The sequence below is a fragment of the Girardinichthys multiradiatus genome, chromosome 4 (assembly GCF_021462225.1).
Source record: "Girardinichthys multiradiatus isolate DD_20200921_A chromosome 4, DD_fGirMul_XY1, whole genome shotgun sequence".
NCBI classification, from domain to species: domain Eukaryota; kingdom Metazoa; phylum Chordata; class Actinopteri; order Cyprinodontiformes; family Goodeidae; genus Girardinichthys; species Girardinichthys multiradiatus.
Window position 1 is genome coordinate 37,439,922 of NC_061797.1, and position 17,784 is coordinate 37,457,705.

At 38.0% G+C, this 17,784-nt stretch overlaps 1 protein-coding gene across 1 annotated transcript in view; it reads left to right on the top strand.

Annotated features, from left to right (window-relative positions):
* LOC124866626 (AT-rich interactive domain-containing protein 3B-like) overlaps positions 1-17,784 on the top strand; it is a 72,535-nt gene that overhangs the window by 30,908 nt on the left and 23,843 nt on the right. The window contains exons 3-4 of the mRNA XM_047362503.1: positions 10,340-10,414; positions 10,577-10,649. Of these exons, the coding sequence (XP_047218459.1) occupies positions 10,340-10,414; positions 10,577-10,649 (148 nt within the window). The remainder of the gene's footprint in view (positions 1-10,339; positions 10,415-10,576; positions 10,650-17,784) is intronic.

Here is a 17,784-nt window from a genome sequence, read left to right on the forward strand (position 1 = left end):
GCACAAACAAAAGGCTGCTGACTGCAGCCAGAGGATTCTCCTCACACACAATAATTTGGACGGAAACAGCTGTTGGTTTTGTTAAAATGTTTAGAAAGTCATATAAACATAAATTCTTAAAAAGTGTTGCCTACAAATACAGATTTTGAAGGCTACACTACACAGATGAGCGTTAACTGAAGTTGACGATATAAATGTGTTTTTGCTTTCTTTCATGTTTGTCTAATTTGCTGTAGTAGGAGTAATTAGCTTAAACTACAGATCCTATTTAATAGAAGTGGAACCTTCTTTTTAGATTTATCTTGAATCTTGTGATGACTTTATAAACCTTTTTACCATGTATAGGTTTTAATTGTAATTTAGCCTCTAAAAGTAGCCTGTTTTAGTTTGTTTTTTCATTCCGAGCCATTGTTATTGGCTGTGGTCCAGATATCTTCTGAATGCCATGATTGTGATTTAATGCTGCTGTGTCTGTTTGAAAGGTTTTCCTCACTGAGCTGTTTTGACAGGCAGCAATTTGGCTTAAAAAGATTAGTCTAGGAATGAGATGTTAGAGTACCTGTGGGATGAGCGGGGCTATCCTGTTATTGCTAGATCCTGTTTCTGGCGTACAGGAATGTTGGAGAATTTTACTAAAGTTGTTCTCCCACCTGAGTCCATTCTGCCGGAGCCCACACTGGGAATACAGCAGCTTTTGGTTAACTTGGATTTACTGCCTATGGTTGCTATAGCAATCTAGCTTGAGTGAGCATGAATTGTGTGTTCACTGAGAGGTGTGGCTGTTTACACTCTTTGTTATAGATGGCTGCAACTTGATGAAGGTTTCCCTTGGAAACCTTAGCCGTGTCACTTTAAAGTAAGGATGTCTTGTTGGAGGCACGGCAGTTAGGTCACCCTGGGAGCTATGATACAGCCCTCATCTCAGTTTCCCTGGTGTAGCAGTAGATGACTGAGGATGATGAATATTGACGTTAGCAGTGAGATTGCGTCCGGCGGGGGGCTGGGGACTTCCCTGTGTTTGCACATCCAGGGCTATTGATTTGAGCTGTGTTGAATAGCTATGGCCAAGGGGATTTGGTATGTAGCTCTGTAGGGTGGGGTACAGAGAGCCATGACAGTAGCCTGGGATAGTAAGCTTTAAGTCCTTTTAGGGTACGGCTAAGGGCTAACATGGCCTTACATGGCAAATACTTTTTTTTGACTTTTTTTTTGGGATCACAGGATTAAAGTGGTGGGCTACTGAACTGATGTTTTAAATCAGAGACGGTATCACTTGTTTCTACCATTTCTACTTGTTTAACTGTAGTAAGAAACTTCCTTGCTGCTTACATACTGTGCCTGTGGATGGCAACTTTATTTTAATAAAGTGTTTAAATCAACATGGTAGTGACTTTTTATCTAATTTTCTTGTTTCAACATCATTTCCTAAGTGAGCAATGGATGTCTCCTCATCTCAGTTGCTGAGCTGGTTGAGTGAAGGCAAATCATGTGATGCTTTTATTAAGAGTAAGCTTCTAGATCTTATAACAGCTGCACTATCAAATTGGAAAAGTGCTGTCAACATCCTGAACAATCAATGCCATCCAACCCCCTCTCTCCAAGCAGCAGCCATTAACCCCTCTTGTTCCAGCATGTCTGGCCTCAATAAAATGGTGGCTCTTCTCTGGACATTTTTCTATAATGGCAGAGTTCAATTACCTCCAAGAAATGCATCAGCATTCACGTTGGAGGGTATTGTATGGATTGTCTGATGGAGTGTGATCCAAAGAAAGTCATCCTTCTAAAGGTTGTTCACAGTAAAACATCCCAATAATGGCACACAAATACACAATGCAGTTGTCTGCATTTCACAGATATTATTTTAGTAAGTTCAACAAAGTAAGTATGTTATCACTGTGTGGCTTTCTTTTGCAGTCAGAGATGGTATTGCAAAAAAAGAGATGGTCTTACATCATGTAATGCACAGGAAGGGAACTAATCTTTCCTGTCTTAAATAGAGATGCAACAATAAGATTTTTCTTGGGTGACTCTGGTCTCCATTTTTCTTTGAGGTTTTATCTGCTGCTTTAGATTTTTACCATTTTTTTTTTTTTTTTTTTTTTTTGTGTTGCTAAAATCTGTTAAACATAAAAGAGGAAGTAGAGTCAAACAGAATACAGAATAAATTACAAGATTTCCAATCCCAGTGTATTAATCAATGCAGATGTTGCTAACCATCATCTGATTTATCTGAACTCAAATGTAGGTCAAAGTGCTTTCTTTATGTTGCTTCCTTAGACTAAAAATTGCGGGAGTTTTTGTTTTGTAGAATTCAATAGATCCGATCAATTTTGATATCCAGTTTTGATTGGCTGATCGATATGCTTATTTGGACTTAAAAAATGAATCACATGTGTATAAATACTTTTATCTCTTTTTTTCATCTCCTCCTATTGATGGCCCTCTCCAGCTAACATTTAGTGCTCTATGTTATTGTTATCCCTGATTTGGCACTGAGGTAGTTGGTCACGTATGGCCATAATGTAATTAGGCTACCCACCGCCTGACCAGTAAACCCTCTAACAGCACAACAAAAACAGAAGCTATGTGAACATTCGGCATTCATATGCATAGATACAAGGCATAGACTGCTATACATAGACTTAAAAGACATAGTTTTCAAGTGCTTATTGTGTAGAAGATTATTCCTTTTTGCCTTTTATTCTCATTATAGAATAACACTGGAAGTAGATGGTATTACCATTGCCATAACAATAGTGATGAGTGGCCCTTCTTTAGTTTCAACATTCTTGCATTTCGTGTTTTTTGCGAATGCAAATATTTCTAAAGACCGAATTTGTTTTATTTCTAAGTAAGTGAAAAGTATAGTAGATATCTTTCAGCCACCTGGCTGGCAGTGCACAGCAAGGTGGCATTAGCAACATAGCATTATTTAAAGCTGAATATAGCTGTAGATAATTCAAGCCAATTCAACTCTTCCTTTTCATTTCAATAAAATACCTTTTAAATCTTAGAAATATAAATGTAATGAAAAATCTTTCTGGTTTTTTAACTAACTCTTTAAAAAAAACATATATACTCTATTACCGGATAACCAACACACAACCAATTAATACTACATCTTTATATGGGGCTGCTCGATTATGTAAAATAAATTATAATCACATTTATTTTGGCCAATGCTGAGATTATAGTTAATTGGGAAATTACTAAATCAGATTGAAAACTTGTTGCCTAAATTGTATTTAAGGAACAAAATGAGTATCTGTTATGTTCATGTCCCTAATTTTACAAAAGCTACATGAGTCTTAACAGGACTGTTGAATGTTAAATGTTAAAGTTCACCACATTACAGTAAGAATCAATTAGTATAGCTTATTTTAACAAGTAATCAGTTAAAAGCCTATTCTCTCAAAGAACATGACAGCAAGACTTAAGTTTGCAAGTGAGAAACTGAATGAAACATTTAACTTCTGAAATAATGTCCTTTTGGACAGATAAGACCAGCGCAAAACTGTTTTGCCTTAATGCACCTCATACCACCTGAGTGGGTGATGGTGTGGACTTGTTTTGCACTCATAAGACCTTGGTACATAGCATAACAGTCATTGAGCCAAGCATACGCACGCACACACACACACACACACACTCTTGTTTTGCTATATGTAGTGAGGACCATGTGTTGACTCCCATTGACTTCCATTGATTTTCAGTCATTTTCAACCCTTTCAATGCCCTAACCCTGACAATAACCCTAAACCTAACCATTACCAGTGCATGCCTAACCCTAACCTTAACCTAAACTCAATTCACATCTTAGTCCTAAACCTAACCGTTATCAAAATAGGTCGTGAGGACCAGCAAAATGTCCTCACTTTGGTACAAACGGTCCTCAATTTGATGGTGAAATCAGGAAAATGGTTCTCACTGTGATGCCAAGACAGGAACACACACACACACACACACATATATATACTAGTCACACCCATACTGATTCTAAACTCTGAGTTTGTGTGTGTACATTAAGCTGAGAAGTTGTGTTCTGATGAGCGCAATTCAAATGTCATTACAGTTTTATTTGTGATTGATATTTGACAACGCTTGCATTAGGTAACCCACCTTTACTAAAATATTTTGTTGTGCTGCCTTCAATAAAACGGTTACTAAATACATCAGGCATGTCAGGTCATGTACATCTTCCATTAAACATGGAAAGGTGTGGGAATTGTTTTTTTAAGTCATTTCTGGGTGGAGCGGTGGATGTGATGAGGGGGCTCAGGTGACTGATCATAAGGAGCGGTCCAAACACATCAGTAGCCACTCTTAACTTTACAACGAGCAACATGGTGTTAACATTCCTCAGCTGACCAAGGTCTCATTTCAAGAGCCAACATGTCTGTTCCTAGTTAATGGCTCCTGTTATAATTACTTTGTGCATGTGAGCGTTTTCCACACAAGCTAAAGAAACAGAAGTTTCTTCTATAACACAAATTTAATATAATGTAGCGAACCATTAGCCATAATAAAGGACTTTATTGTCCATAAATCACCCAATGTGACTGATTTCTATATCTATTTACTCACTTATCAATAAAGTTAATTTCATCTGAAACATTCCAGGGATTTTTAACTGTTGTTACAAAAAGAATAAGAGATTTCTCATATTTTTAAGCTATTTGTTAAAGAAAGTAAGCACTGGAAATCTAAGATTTTACTTGATGGAAGAAATATCACGTCTAATATCAGTCAATGTTTACTCTAAACAAGAGAAAATAAGATAAAGCACGTCTAAAACTCTAATAAATACATTTAATTGTAACCACAACGTACTCATGAAGTGAGAATTAAAGCTTAAACTATAAGAGTTTAGGAGTGTGTTTATTTCTCATATGTCAAGAAGAAAACTTTTTGGCCGGTCGTCTTACGAGTTTAATGACCTGATAGTAATTTTGAGGAAGTTTGTAAAATCCATTAAAATCAGCACCTGCTCTGGACCAGAGTAGAAAGTGTCGATTGCCTCCCTTTTGTAGTGAAGTATCATTGGCTCACAGATATGTGGATCCGTTATCAACCATTTTTTTGGCTTTGAAATAAATTTGGACAGTTCTGCTGTGGACCTTTGGATTTGGAACAGTGTTGTTAATGCAAATATTTCATGATCATAAAGGTTATGTCAATGGGTCAATGGGAGTCAACACATGGTCCTCACTACATATGTAAAGGTTAAGGACACAAGATGAGCAAAAAATATAACAATTGTTTCTTACAGAGCTTTAATGAAAAGAAACAACACAGTGTACAATGCAAAACAAGCACTAATTTTGAGTCCAAACTGGTTGATTAATTCTTCTTGACGCAGTTGGGTCCTGCCTCTTTGTTGGATAAAATCTCTTTGTTAGTTTGGTTGTGAGGATCGCTCTACAGCAGGACTCGCACCTCCGGCCAGATCAGGTCAACCAAGACCAATCAGATATTAAAAGTGGACCTTCGGACAATGTGGGTGTTGGGTCCCATCTGAAGTTAGCTAGCCATAGATATTTCTTCTACTGAGACACCAGATAGCTTCACAAATGTCGCATTTTATCCACAGTATTTCCTCATATCATAAACAAACCGTCTAGGACTTGCTTTGCACATTGAAGGTATTTTATTTACTAAAATCAGTTTCACATTTAAAACTTTTACCCAAACAATCTGCACTGAAACTTATAATGATTTAAGTATGGATTATATGAATTGAAAGAAAATAAAATTGCTAACCTACATGGTCTCGTATTTGAGCCCAGGGCAGCTGCAGGTGGTTTTCATATAAACAAAATGATACAACACAAGATTGAAATGTCATAACAATATTATTTTGATGGACTAGCTTGATACTTTGAGAACAGTTCTTTTTAGTTTTAGTTTACAATAAATTGTTATCACAAAAGTTGGCAGACTTAACACTATTATGAGCATAGTAAATCTGAATTAAAATCAACAACTGCCAAAGAAGGATCTGTCCTAAAGTAATAAATCAATAATTGGCATTTGGCAAGTTTCTATTTTGGTTATTGATTGCATTTAAAAGATCCAAAGAAGAAAAGGTAAATGCACACAGTTAGGATTAAATAAAAAGTTAGACCAACACCAGTGTTCAGTGAACTCAAATGACTGGCCTGCATCTTTCCTTATGTGGTTAAGTGTTTCAGATATCCTGAAATACTTGAGCACATGAGCACAGGATAAAAATGATTCCTGAAGAAAAGCTAACAGTTTTCTTTTTCTTGATGTTCACCTCAATCATTGTTCAAAAGGGTTATCGTTAATTTCACCACAGGTTGTACAACCTGTCTCTTTCTAGACCACACAATCAAGTGTGTTTTAACCACTTAATAAAGTGTATGGGGAAAAACATCATTTTAGATGTGCTGTACATGGGAATTGAAGCTAGTTTTTCTTATCCAATTGCAACCACAATTCCTTATTTTTTGGTGGAAATTATTCACTAAATCCAACAAATACATGGACCAATTAGGCTGTTCATGGCTGATTTAAAAAATAAATATCCTGTTTTTCTTTGAGGCCTGACCTGCCAGGTTTTCTTTCCATGGTCTTTAGAATTAAAAGAAAAATATGCTGCAGGTTCTTTGCTGATGGTAGTGTTTTGAATCCATCAGAAAGTTAAGGAATTACAGGATTATTCTCATGTATGCATCAAAGCATATGTCCTTAACCTTTACATACATTCTAAGAAAACTCAAAAATGCATATCAAATTGCAGGCTTTTTGCTGGTGCATTTATAGATTAAACTTTATCTTACTTCTGACACATTTAATGAACTTGGAGTAAAAAATTAGTTTTTAGTAGCAGCACTGCTCAAGTCAAAAGTTGCAGATGCCAATCTCTGACCAATTGATTGGTGCTTAAAAATGACCAACTCCTTTAAAGAAATTACACAGCTTGGTATTTCTTTTAGCTTATCTGTAATGTAGTTAATGTGCAGTGAATATTTATGTGTTTAGTTGCATGTAGACTTGCTTTAACAGGCTTAAACGTCTGTTTCCCTTTCAGGGTCTTCCAAGAGTTAAAAATTAGGTTGAACTCACTTTTCACACCAGGTTCTTATTTACATTGCTATCCTTTTTAACTAATTAAACCAATTCAGTTTAAAACGTTAACTTTTACAGACAGCTTGGAAAAATCCTGAGTCTGACATTGACTGCACAGTAATACTCGGTCACTTTAGACCTTTGTTCTCATTTGATGTCACAACACCTTGACCCCTGCTCTCCCACAACAGTGTCCCTCAAGGAAGCATGATTGTGTATGTGTGTGCAAGTGTGCATGTGGTTTATGTATAAACACATTTGTGTTTCCTTAACATTTTCAAATCCAGTGACCCGGTAGCTACTGCCTTTAGTTTTGGACCTGCATTTGGTACTAATCTTTAGTTGCATGTTGGAATTATTATTGTATTCAAGCCAAGATTATGCCTTTGGTTTACAGAATTAAAAACAAGTCCTCAAAATTGTATGTCCTGTAGTTGTTTAATAGAACATAAAGCTACCCCCTTTTGATTACAAAGTTTACTGTGTGTAATAATAAATTTCCAGCAAGCATATTTCCTGTTCCTAAGTTTTCTTAATTTAGGGTATAAAAATCAATGACACAGTTAATACTTCAGAGTAAATCAGAGTAAGTAACAGCTAGATACGGCTAACTGAATAAAGGATCATCAATAAATAGATAAAAAACAATTTTAATGGTCTCCTTCCATGGAGGAAAGACTTCAGCAGTGATGTTAAAGTCCAGAAAGTGCCTCGAAAAGTTTTCATACCCCTTAACCTTTTTCACATTGTCATGTTGCAACAATAAACTTCAATGTATTTTATGTAGCAGATCAACGCAAAGTAGTTCATAATTTAGAAGTTGGAGGAAAAGATAGTTTTCAAAATGTTTACAAATAAAAATCTTAAGTGTAGTATGGATTTGTATTCGCCCCTAGTACTCTGACACCCCTGAATAAAATTCAGTGCAACAAATTGACATTAAAAGTTAATTAGGAAATGGAGTTCACCTGTGTGTAATTTTATCTCAGTATAAATCAAGCTGTTCTCTGAAGGCCTCAGAGGTCTTTTTTTCAAGAACATTAGTTGACAAGTAGAATAATGAAGACTAAAGAACAAAGCTTAAAGCACAGTTAGCTTTTAAAATGTACAGTGGTACAACTGCAAACCTACCTAATCATAATCAGACGGCTATGAACAGCAATAATAACAGAAGGAGGCAAGCAAAGACAATAAACATGTGGAAGTGCTTTTGGGCAGACATGCAAAAAGCTATGTGTGGCAGAAAACTAATACTGCACATCACTCGGTACACCATTCCCATGGTTAAACTTGGTGGTGGCAGCATCGTACTGTTGGAATACACTTCCTCACAGAAAAAAAACTACTATAAAAATAACTTTTCTGATTAGTTTCTCATGGTCTGATCAGTTATTACTTTCATGCTCAGCATCATACACTAGCTTGCTAACTATCAGAGTGAAAGGAATCTTTAGTTTTCCTTATAACTTAAAGGGTTCTCATTCGGTTACTAATGTGAGCATACAGGAGCAGAAAACCTCTTGCTTAGGAGTCGCTTTTTGCAAGTTTTTTTCTTATGCAAAAGTAAAAAGAATTAAGAATATGCATATCATTAGACTCATAGCATAATTGCCTAAGTCATTTTTAGACTTACTCCTGCCTTAGCGCTAAAAAATATAATGTGCTTGCAGAAAAAAAAGTGTTTTTCTTTTTTCTGAAAAACTTTAAATATGACTTGGGTAATTTTGGTATGAGGCTAACGATAGGTAAAAAGTGAAGTATCGTCTGTCATAATTATTTATAATGGTTAAAGTTTAACATAGGTGGTCAGATGCACCATAATGTATCTTTTATGTTTATGTGGTCAGCCGTTTGTAATCTTGTCACAATTATCTAATTATCTAAAACAATTATCTAAAAAAAGCTGTTTTTACATCAGGAAAGTAGCTTTTTTATTTACTTTTTTAAGACTTACACACTAGGCATAAAAATATTTGTCTTTCAAACATATGTTGAGCGTCTATATTTTAATTCAGATTTCTTTTTTAGGAAAACTAACATTATATGTAAGACATTGTTGGTTATAAAAAAAATACTTCCAATGTGTTAGGGGGCCGGTGACTGCTTTTCTTTCGCAACTCTTCATGCGTTTATCTGGTAACCTTGAAACACCCCATTTGCAGCGGTTGTCCACGTTGATGGCTGATGAATATTTGTTTAGGGAGCATGAATGTTGACAACAGTTAGACACACGAGAGTGAGAGGGTGAAAATGACTTGCTCTCAGAGGCCTTGACAACCTCTGCCCTCCTGGCTCTCATTTCAGAGCCTGTAATTGCCACTGACCAATAGGCTCCTGGTTGAAACTAGACCCTGCACTGCAGCTATTAACGTCACCCTCAAAAGGATCTTGTTTTGATTCCTGATGCTTTTATAGGTTTTGTCTTTAGGAGACATTCCTGGCCTGCACATGCCATGCACTCCTACCTGCCTTTTCTTTCTTTCTTCCTGTCTTGTGGGGCCATTTTGCCAATGCTCACCCCCCATCCCCCACCCCACCCCCCGCCCCTTCCTGCACTCACAAACATGAACCCATTGATGATTAGCCTTTGCGCATTTGTGTCTGCGTATGTGGGCGTAGGTGCATGCTTGCAGAGATGCACGCTAGGGCAAGTGACCAGCCCACCCTTCTCCGGCCCCTCCTGATAGCTAGCTACACTCTATGAACTTGGCCACCCGTCACAGCTGCGTTGAGATTGAAGGATGGGGGGCCCGTGTATCCAGCTGGGTCGGAAGACATAGGTGGGGGCAGGGCAGGCCAGATGCAGATGGTTTAGGTCAAATGGAGATGTTTGAGGATGAAGGGGGAGGGGATTTAGGAGATCAGGGGCACAATAACTCCAGACGTTGCTCTTTCAACCCCTGGATGAATGCATTCTTTAGCTTTGATGTTTGTCTTTAACTAGTTTTTTGTTTGGTCTTTTTTTCCCTTCAGTCCAGCACACACATTTTGCATTTTGATCTGCAAAACTAAAAGAATCAGTAACTCCAAAGATCATTTACAGCAACTAAAATATGCATCTATAGCACTGAGATGCATTGTTTTACTTCTACTCTAGCTTGAAGTCATTGAGTTTTATTCTTCTTTTTTTCATTTTCTTCCTTCAGTATATTTGTTCATACAAACAGCATTCTCTGCTTGTTTGTTTGGCATCACTTCTTGTCTGTTTACTGACCTTCATATGTTTTTTTTTACTTGTGTGCTGCAGAATGGCAGTGCTGGATGGACAGATGAAGCTGACAATAACAGAGGAAGAGGAGAAGCCTCCAGAGACTTTGCTAAGGTGAGCTTGTCAAAGTCAAGACAATGTTGGCCTAAAATGACACAATTCACTAAACTTTGCATTTAGACATCCTTGTTTTCAGTAGCAATTCAACATGCTAAAGAGACTGCACAAATACAACACACTTGTAGTGCCCTGATATTTTTCTGTGTTTTCCTGCAGCTGTATGAGCTGGACAACGATCCGAAAAGGAAAGAATTTTTGGATGATCTGTTTACCTTCATGCAGAAACGAGGTAAGAACAGCACATTAGGCAACAGCGACAGACAGGAATCAAATATTGTAATCTTTGGCTACTATCCTCCTAAGGTTAAAGGCCTTAGGGTGTCAGCAGGTGCCTCAGTTGATCTGGCATTATCAGAATGAAGTAGATCTGGCATTGGTAGAACGTCGTTGCCTGTGAGTCAGGCATTCAGGCTAGGCTGACAATGCACTGCTTCTGCATTTACTACAATACTCTTCAGATCCGCACCGATGATACAACAAGGCTTTCACACAAACCTGTTGCTAAGTAAGACATTTGGCTTAAGTAATAGCTGCCAAAGTGTGATTACACTGTGATTACAGTGGTGCATACAGTGGTGCATACTTTACATAAGGTTTTGGCAGACTGTGATGAGGGATAATGGGCTCTGGATATGCGGTTTATACCTAAATAGGAAAGTTGTGTTTGGTGAATATATATGTGTCTTGTAAAAGTAGTTATACACCTTGAACCTTTAACATTTCATCATATTATGACTATAAACATTGATGTATCTTATCAGAAATTATCTGAGAAGTTTTCTTTGCGTTTGTATTCATCCCCCTTCACTCAGATACCTTTAAATAAATAATTGTAGGTACCTGTCCACCTGTGTGTATTTTAATTTAGGTCTAATGCAGCTATTCTGTGAAGTCCTCAAAGGCTTCTCAGAGATCCGTAGAGAAAAAATAGCATTGTGAAGAACAAGGACCAGACAGGTCTGGAGTAAAATTATGGAGAAGATTAAAGCAGAGTTTGTTAACTATCCAAGCTTTAAACATCCCACAGAGCACTGTTCAATCCATCATCCAAAAGTGGAGAGATAATGGCAGAGTTGCAAAAGGCATGACTGTTTTTAATTATAGAATCTGAAGGAACTGCAAACATCCATGGCTCAGGTGGGAGACACCATCATTGACACCATCATTGACAGAACCCTTATTAGCTGTGCACTCCTTAAATTTGTAGAGAAGGCCTTGTTGGAAGCAAGCTATAAGACATTGTAGCGGATACAGCAAACACACTGAAGAAGGTTCTTCTCTCCTCAGATGAGATCAAAATGAAAGTTTTTGAACTAGAAGCAAAATGCTATGTGCGGTAGAAAATGAAAGCTGCGCATCACAATGAACACACTATTCTAACTCTGATTTATGGTGATAGCAGCATCATCCTATGGGGATGTTTTTGTTTACCGGCATGGGGAAGTTGGTCAGAGTTGATTGGAATATGGATGGAGCTAAATACAGCACAATACTTGAATACTATTTGTTAGAGGCTGTAGAAGACTTGACATTTCTAGCAGGACAACACCCTTAAAGGTACATCCAGCGCTAGAATGGAACGGTTTAGATCAAAGAATATTCTGGTATTACAATGGCCCACACCTAGAACAAATTGAGAATCTGTAGCGAGGCTTAGAAATTGATGTTCACAGATGCTTTTTTCCAAAATGATGTGGAGTTTTTGATGAACGAGTTCCAGAACAGGCTATAAATAAGGCTGTTTTGGAGCTCAGTCAGAAAATTAGCTACAGGCTACGTAGCTATTTTTTCAGCTTTGAAGCGTACTGCCCATTTTAAGCCTGGTTTTCCATTAAGAGTGCCACAAAAATTAGTTTTGGACCTCGTTTTATGCCAAACACTGATTCCCCCTTGGTGAAAGCCAGATGCCAAAATCGGTATGCTAATAAAGTTGTTTCATCATACAAACCTGTTGCCAAATAAACCCTAATTTACGAAAGTGGCACCCTCTGATCTGATGTTGACGCCCAGAGCTCTTGTTTGGACGGTCATGGATTGAGCACAGACAAAGGGACGAAGTCTGTCACGTCTCTTCTAGCATCTTTTTTCTGTGATTCAGAGTGTAGTTCCCTTACCATTTCCCTAAAGCTGGTTAGATCCTTTACACTTCTAAGTTTAGATTTAAAAAAATTGACTTGTGATATTTTTGTTGTTCAGAATTTTGAGTCAAATTACATTTCTGGTGTGTGTTACAGAAACTTTAGTGGAATCAGCTTGCATGGATCACGTTCCTGTATTTTCTTGTACAAGTGTTAGGTAGTGAGTAAGTGCAAGGGTCAACAGTTAGTAAAAAATACTACAGCTTCTGAAGATTACCTACAGTTTAACAAAATTGTGGGCAGACTTACATTTTTTATTATTTAGGTTTCATATTTTTAAGAGATTTGGGGTTTCTCTCTCTAAAGTAACATATTTGGTTTTAATCACAGGTAGTTCATTTGTTGAATAAACTATTTTCTTCCTTCAACTTCTCTGGATTCAAAGTTTTTAGTTTAAAATCACAAGATTTTATCACTTAAAGCTGTTTTGGAGATTTCTTTAAAGATGACATTTGCAAAAATAAATTATTGTTAAGTGAAGGTGAAATGCTTAGAAAATACAACTTTATTTTGTGAGGTTAAGTAAAATTCAGTAGACTCAAGACGGGAGAGACAAATGGTGAGGTGATTTTCCCACCTTCCAAAGGGCCTCTGAGTCTTGAAAGGAAAGCAACAGCGGAAGGAAAAATTACGAGGGATTCCCATTTCCTGCCTCTGCAGTTTAAAAACATGTGTGTGTGTGTTTGTGTGTGCGTGCGTGCGTGCGTGCGCGTTAATGGTTGAGGAATTTCAGCAGCTGTCCTAAATCGTGTCAGTGAATGAGGGGGGCTTTTGATGGGCTTTCGATCTAGATAAAGCAAAAGACTTCTACAAGTAGCCTCTTCAACCTTCACCTTTAGAGAGCCTTTCACAATAGTTCTCATCTTTTGTTGGGTACTTCTTTTGCATTCACATCTGAGCTCAGTTCTGTTTGTTGTTTGTAATTATTGAGCATGATCTCAGCCTTAAACAACTAGAGGAACTCATGTATAAATTAATTATTTGTTGCAGGAGCAAACATTAGCTAATGGCCTGACATGTACTTGTAGTATAAATGCATTACAGCTGCCCATGTTGGAAGAGTGTAACCCTGAGGAGTTACGGCGACTGTTCATTAGATCCCTTACAGGTTTTCTTGTCTTGATTTACTCTGCATGGAAAGAAAAAGCTTCAATCTGCCTTGTCACTATTAACTGCCTTAAAGGGTTTGATTAAGCTGAAGATGGATTGTCATGCTTGGATAGCTGGTTGCTGTGTCATTGGGCAGTGGGGTTTGGAGCAAGGAATGGGGGTGCATATTAGGGTTGGTGTAAATTAGTTTGCTGGATCTACGGGAGCATGATGAGGGAAAAAAAGACTGATCCTGCCAATTGCCTGTCAGCGCTGTCCACTCGAGATGATTAATGGCCACAGACTCTGATGGACAGAGCCAAAGAGGGAGGCTCCTGTTCATTGAAATCACCAGTCAAGAACAGAGGGGTGTGCTGGGAGGGGTAAATACAACAATTCTCCTCTTTCCTCTAGCCATAAAAATCCTTGCATGTCACTGCTTATAAAGGCAAGAGACTTCTCTTCCTTTTAGGGGGATGTGCAGGTTTAGATTAAGCTTAAGTTTTGTAAAGCCCTGATCTGTCGATGCCAATTTTTTTTTTCCAACTGTGATTTCACTTTAAGAAGAATAAATAACAATTTTCTTTTCTTTCAGGATTTTTTTCAGGATTCATTAAAAAAATACCAGTGAGTTACATCTTAATAATTGGGAGGAACGAACTGAGAACTTATTTGTTTTAAGTTAGGTTGTTAAAAACCAAATCTATTTATTGTAACTGCAAAGGAGCTTAAACAAGCCTTTTATATCATGATTATTCATTAATTATTTATATTAGGAGCAGAGCCAGCAAAACACCATGTGCTAGGGAGAGAGCAGTCAACGTTACACAGCACTGCAACTAAAAAAGGATTTAATAATTTTTTCAGTAAAAGGCCCTGGGATTACAGAGTTGCTCCATGCTCTCAGCCTGAATGAACTAAAACGGAAATAAAATTTCCTTTTCAGAATCTTCTTACACCCTTCTGTATTTCCTCTGACTTTATCTTTAAACTCCTCACTAATACTAAAAAATAGCAAGCTAAGTCTTCATCCTTCAGTTACTACTCTAACTTTGAAGAATGTCATTGCCCTGGTAGAGGTTATGTATGGTGTGTTCACTGACTGAACAAGATCGGATTTTTGGTTTCCAACCAGCTAATCAACAATTAGAGCTGTTTACATAGGACATAAGATGGTCTGGTCAGTTTCTATTCAGAAACTGATTTCTTCTACTTGGATTGTCTCTCTGTACAAATTTACTATGAGGTCAGGCCAATGTCAGCTTTTTACATTTCATTTTACTTAATTTACTACCGGACTGAAAGGTAATCAATGCAATTTAGAGGTGAAAATATTGCTGCATTCACTAAACACGTACAAGCAGCTTTACTCTGCATATAGATGTAAAAAACTCTTTATTGGTTAACATGGGTGAAATTAGTTTATCCCGTTCATTTACTGTGGTACTAGGAGATGTGGGTCTGTTCAAAGTTAGTTAAAAGCAGGATTTGTATGTTTTTTTTTAGGATAAGTAAGTGATTGGCCTGCAAAAAGATTTAAGGGAATACAAAGAAAAAATAGGGCAAATGGTAGGAGAGATAACAAACTTAAACAATTATGGTCTTACTTAATTATAGCTGCTGAAAATTTTTGTAAGAGTTGCTGTTTTCTCTCATAAAGGTTGCAGCAATGGCAAATGAGCAGGTCTTGTTTTTATCTAGAATCAAAATGGTGTAAGTCAGTTAATTGGTATATCAATAACCCTTGCCGTATAAGGTAACAAACAATGCCATGTTTTAAATGTAAAATAAAATTTCTTAATGACAAATAAATGTTTGTTTACCAATTTTCCAACATAGAAAAATGTGTTCTTTAGTCCAGATTTAGATTTTTTGTTGCAGCTGTAATAGGATTTGTAGTGTGGGAAAAGTGGCCTCCCAACAGGACATTAGAGGAAGTTCCCCAACTGTAGCCCAGAGACCCAGAGCTCTGTCCACACCAATTACACCATAAATGGGCTTGGGGGTGATCCATGTATGCATTATATTACTCCCCTGGTCAGCCTCACTCCGGCCCTTGTAACATGCAGGCTCTCTGCACAAACACCAGCCCACAATAGGAACATTCTCTGGCTCTTTGATATGGCCTCATTTTCCTTTAGTTAACACCCCACAACTTCTGGAAAGTGGCAGCACCTGGTTGGGTTCTACAATAAAAGCACAAGGTATTGTGAGTGTGTTGGTCCATTTTAGATGAAGTGTTGGTTTTTCATTTAAACTGTTTTCTTTTTCTGAGAGACTAATTTGATTGGTTAGGGGCAGCTATTAGGTTTGCAAGTTGGGGATCCAATATTCTGTCATAAAGGTAATCCTGGTAAGCATGTTTTACTCAGAGTGCAGCAATAAAATGTAATGAGAAACTGACATTTTCCTCTCTTCTTGACTTGTGTCTCCAGCCCCTTCTACCTCTACCCCCTCCAAATTCTGCTTTCCCCTCCTCTGTTTATTGTGCTACAGTTACAACCACTGAAACTTGATAACACCATGGGGGATAGAGGCTGCACTGCGGTCTGCTTGGTCAGACTCAGGATGTAGTGACTGGATTAAAAGACCTCCTCTCCTACACAGCATGATTAATGATCTCTAAATAAGTGGGGTCCAACGTTTTTGATAGGGCACCCCTGATGGACAGCAGACAAGGGAGTGACCGTCATGTGTCTAAATGTGTGAAAGGAGAGAAAACGGAGAATGAGGGATGAAGACGGCAGACGTGGAAACCACAGTACGAGACAAGGACAGACAGGGTACCAGGGTGACCAAGCAGAGGTTAAAGGAGACATCAGCCAGCCTGAGCAGAAACAAGGCCATGCGCTTTCATTTCCCTTTCAAAGCACTTTTGAAGCTCAAGTCACTATCAGTCAGACAGAAATATAATCACGCAAATGCAAGAAAAGCAGAAGTTGGAGTAGAGGTGTCCTACTTTAGGTGACTGTAGCTCAGTAGGAAGAGTAGTGGTCTTGCAATCAAAAGGTTGTGGGTTTGATTCCAGCTTCCTCCTGCCATATGTTGATGTGCTCCTATGCAAGGCACTTAACCTCAAGTTGCCTACCGATCTGCATATCGCTGTATGAATGTGTGAGCATTAGTGAGTGCGATTGGGTGAATGTGGCACTAGTGTAAAGCGTTTAGAATGGTCTGTGTGACTGGAAAGGCACTATATAAGTTCAGTCCATTTACCATTTACTTCCAGACAAGGGTGGCAACCTTAATGATACACCGACGCCAGCCACCACTTTTTAATCATTCCTCTAAGGAAAACTCCAAAAGAAGAGACAAACCGTCTCTTTTGAACACATCCTCCCCCTGCATTTGTGATCAAACATATTGTGGCTTCCATCTTGATATATTTGGGTGCTGACATTATCTTTAACTCTGTGGCACTCCACCCAGTGGCTGGCAAATTACAGCCCAGTCTTTGTGGAGCTTACATCTGCAAGTTTACGGTCTTCCTTCAAAACAAAAGGAAATAGTTTTCCTGATTTTGTTTTGTTTTTATGCTTGTGTTGGCAGAGGTTAAATGGAAATGGAAGACTTTTTATTTTCTGTTTCTTTACAGCCAAGGCACTGCTGTTTATATCCTTTCCGTTGTTTCCCAGCCCCCAATCCTATGCACCTCCTTGCTATTTCCTTTGCCATTTGGGCGGACATTTTCACAGGCACAGATTGCCTTAGTGCTGTTCATCTTTAATTGTGTCCATAATGTAAGGGTATTTTAGAGCTCACGCTGCAGAGCTAAAAGATTCTTAATCGCCATACACATAAGTCAGCAGAGAACAGGACCACAAGCAGATCCTGGCATGCCGCAATGTCATATAGTTTATTTATGCTTCCTTTTTTTATTTATAGTGGAATATGTTTGCAATCAATCTAAAAAAACATTTAAGAAATGGTCTTATTTAAGGCTTTCATAAGCTGCTTTCCCTAGAATACCTCCTCTGATAAACAAATTCCCAAACTTCTGCTATCTCTGCATATCTGCATGTCTTGCTTCTCCATCTGTGTCCTGTGTGTGCTCTTAAAGCAATGTTTCCTGCCCTCCACACCCCTGTGATGGATGGTATGAAATGCATTACAGCCCCCAGAGGAGCCCTACACCAG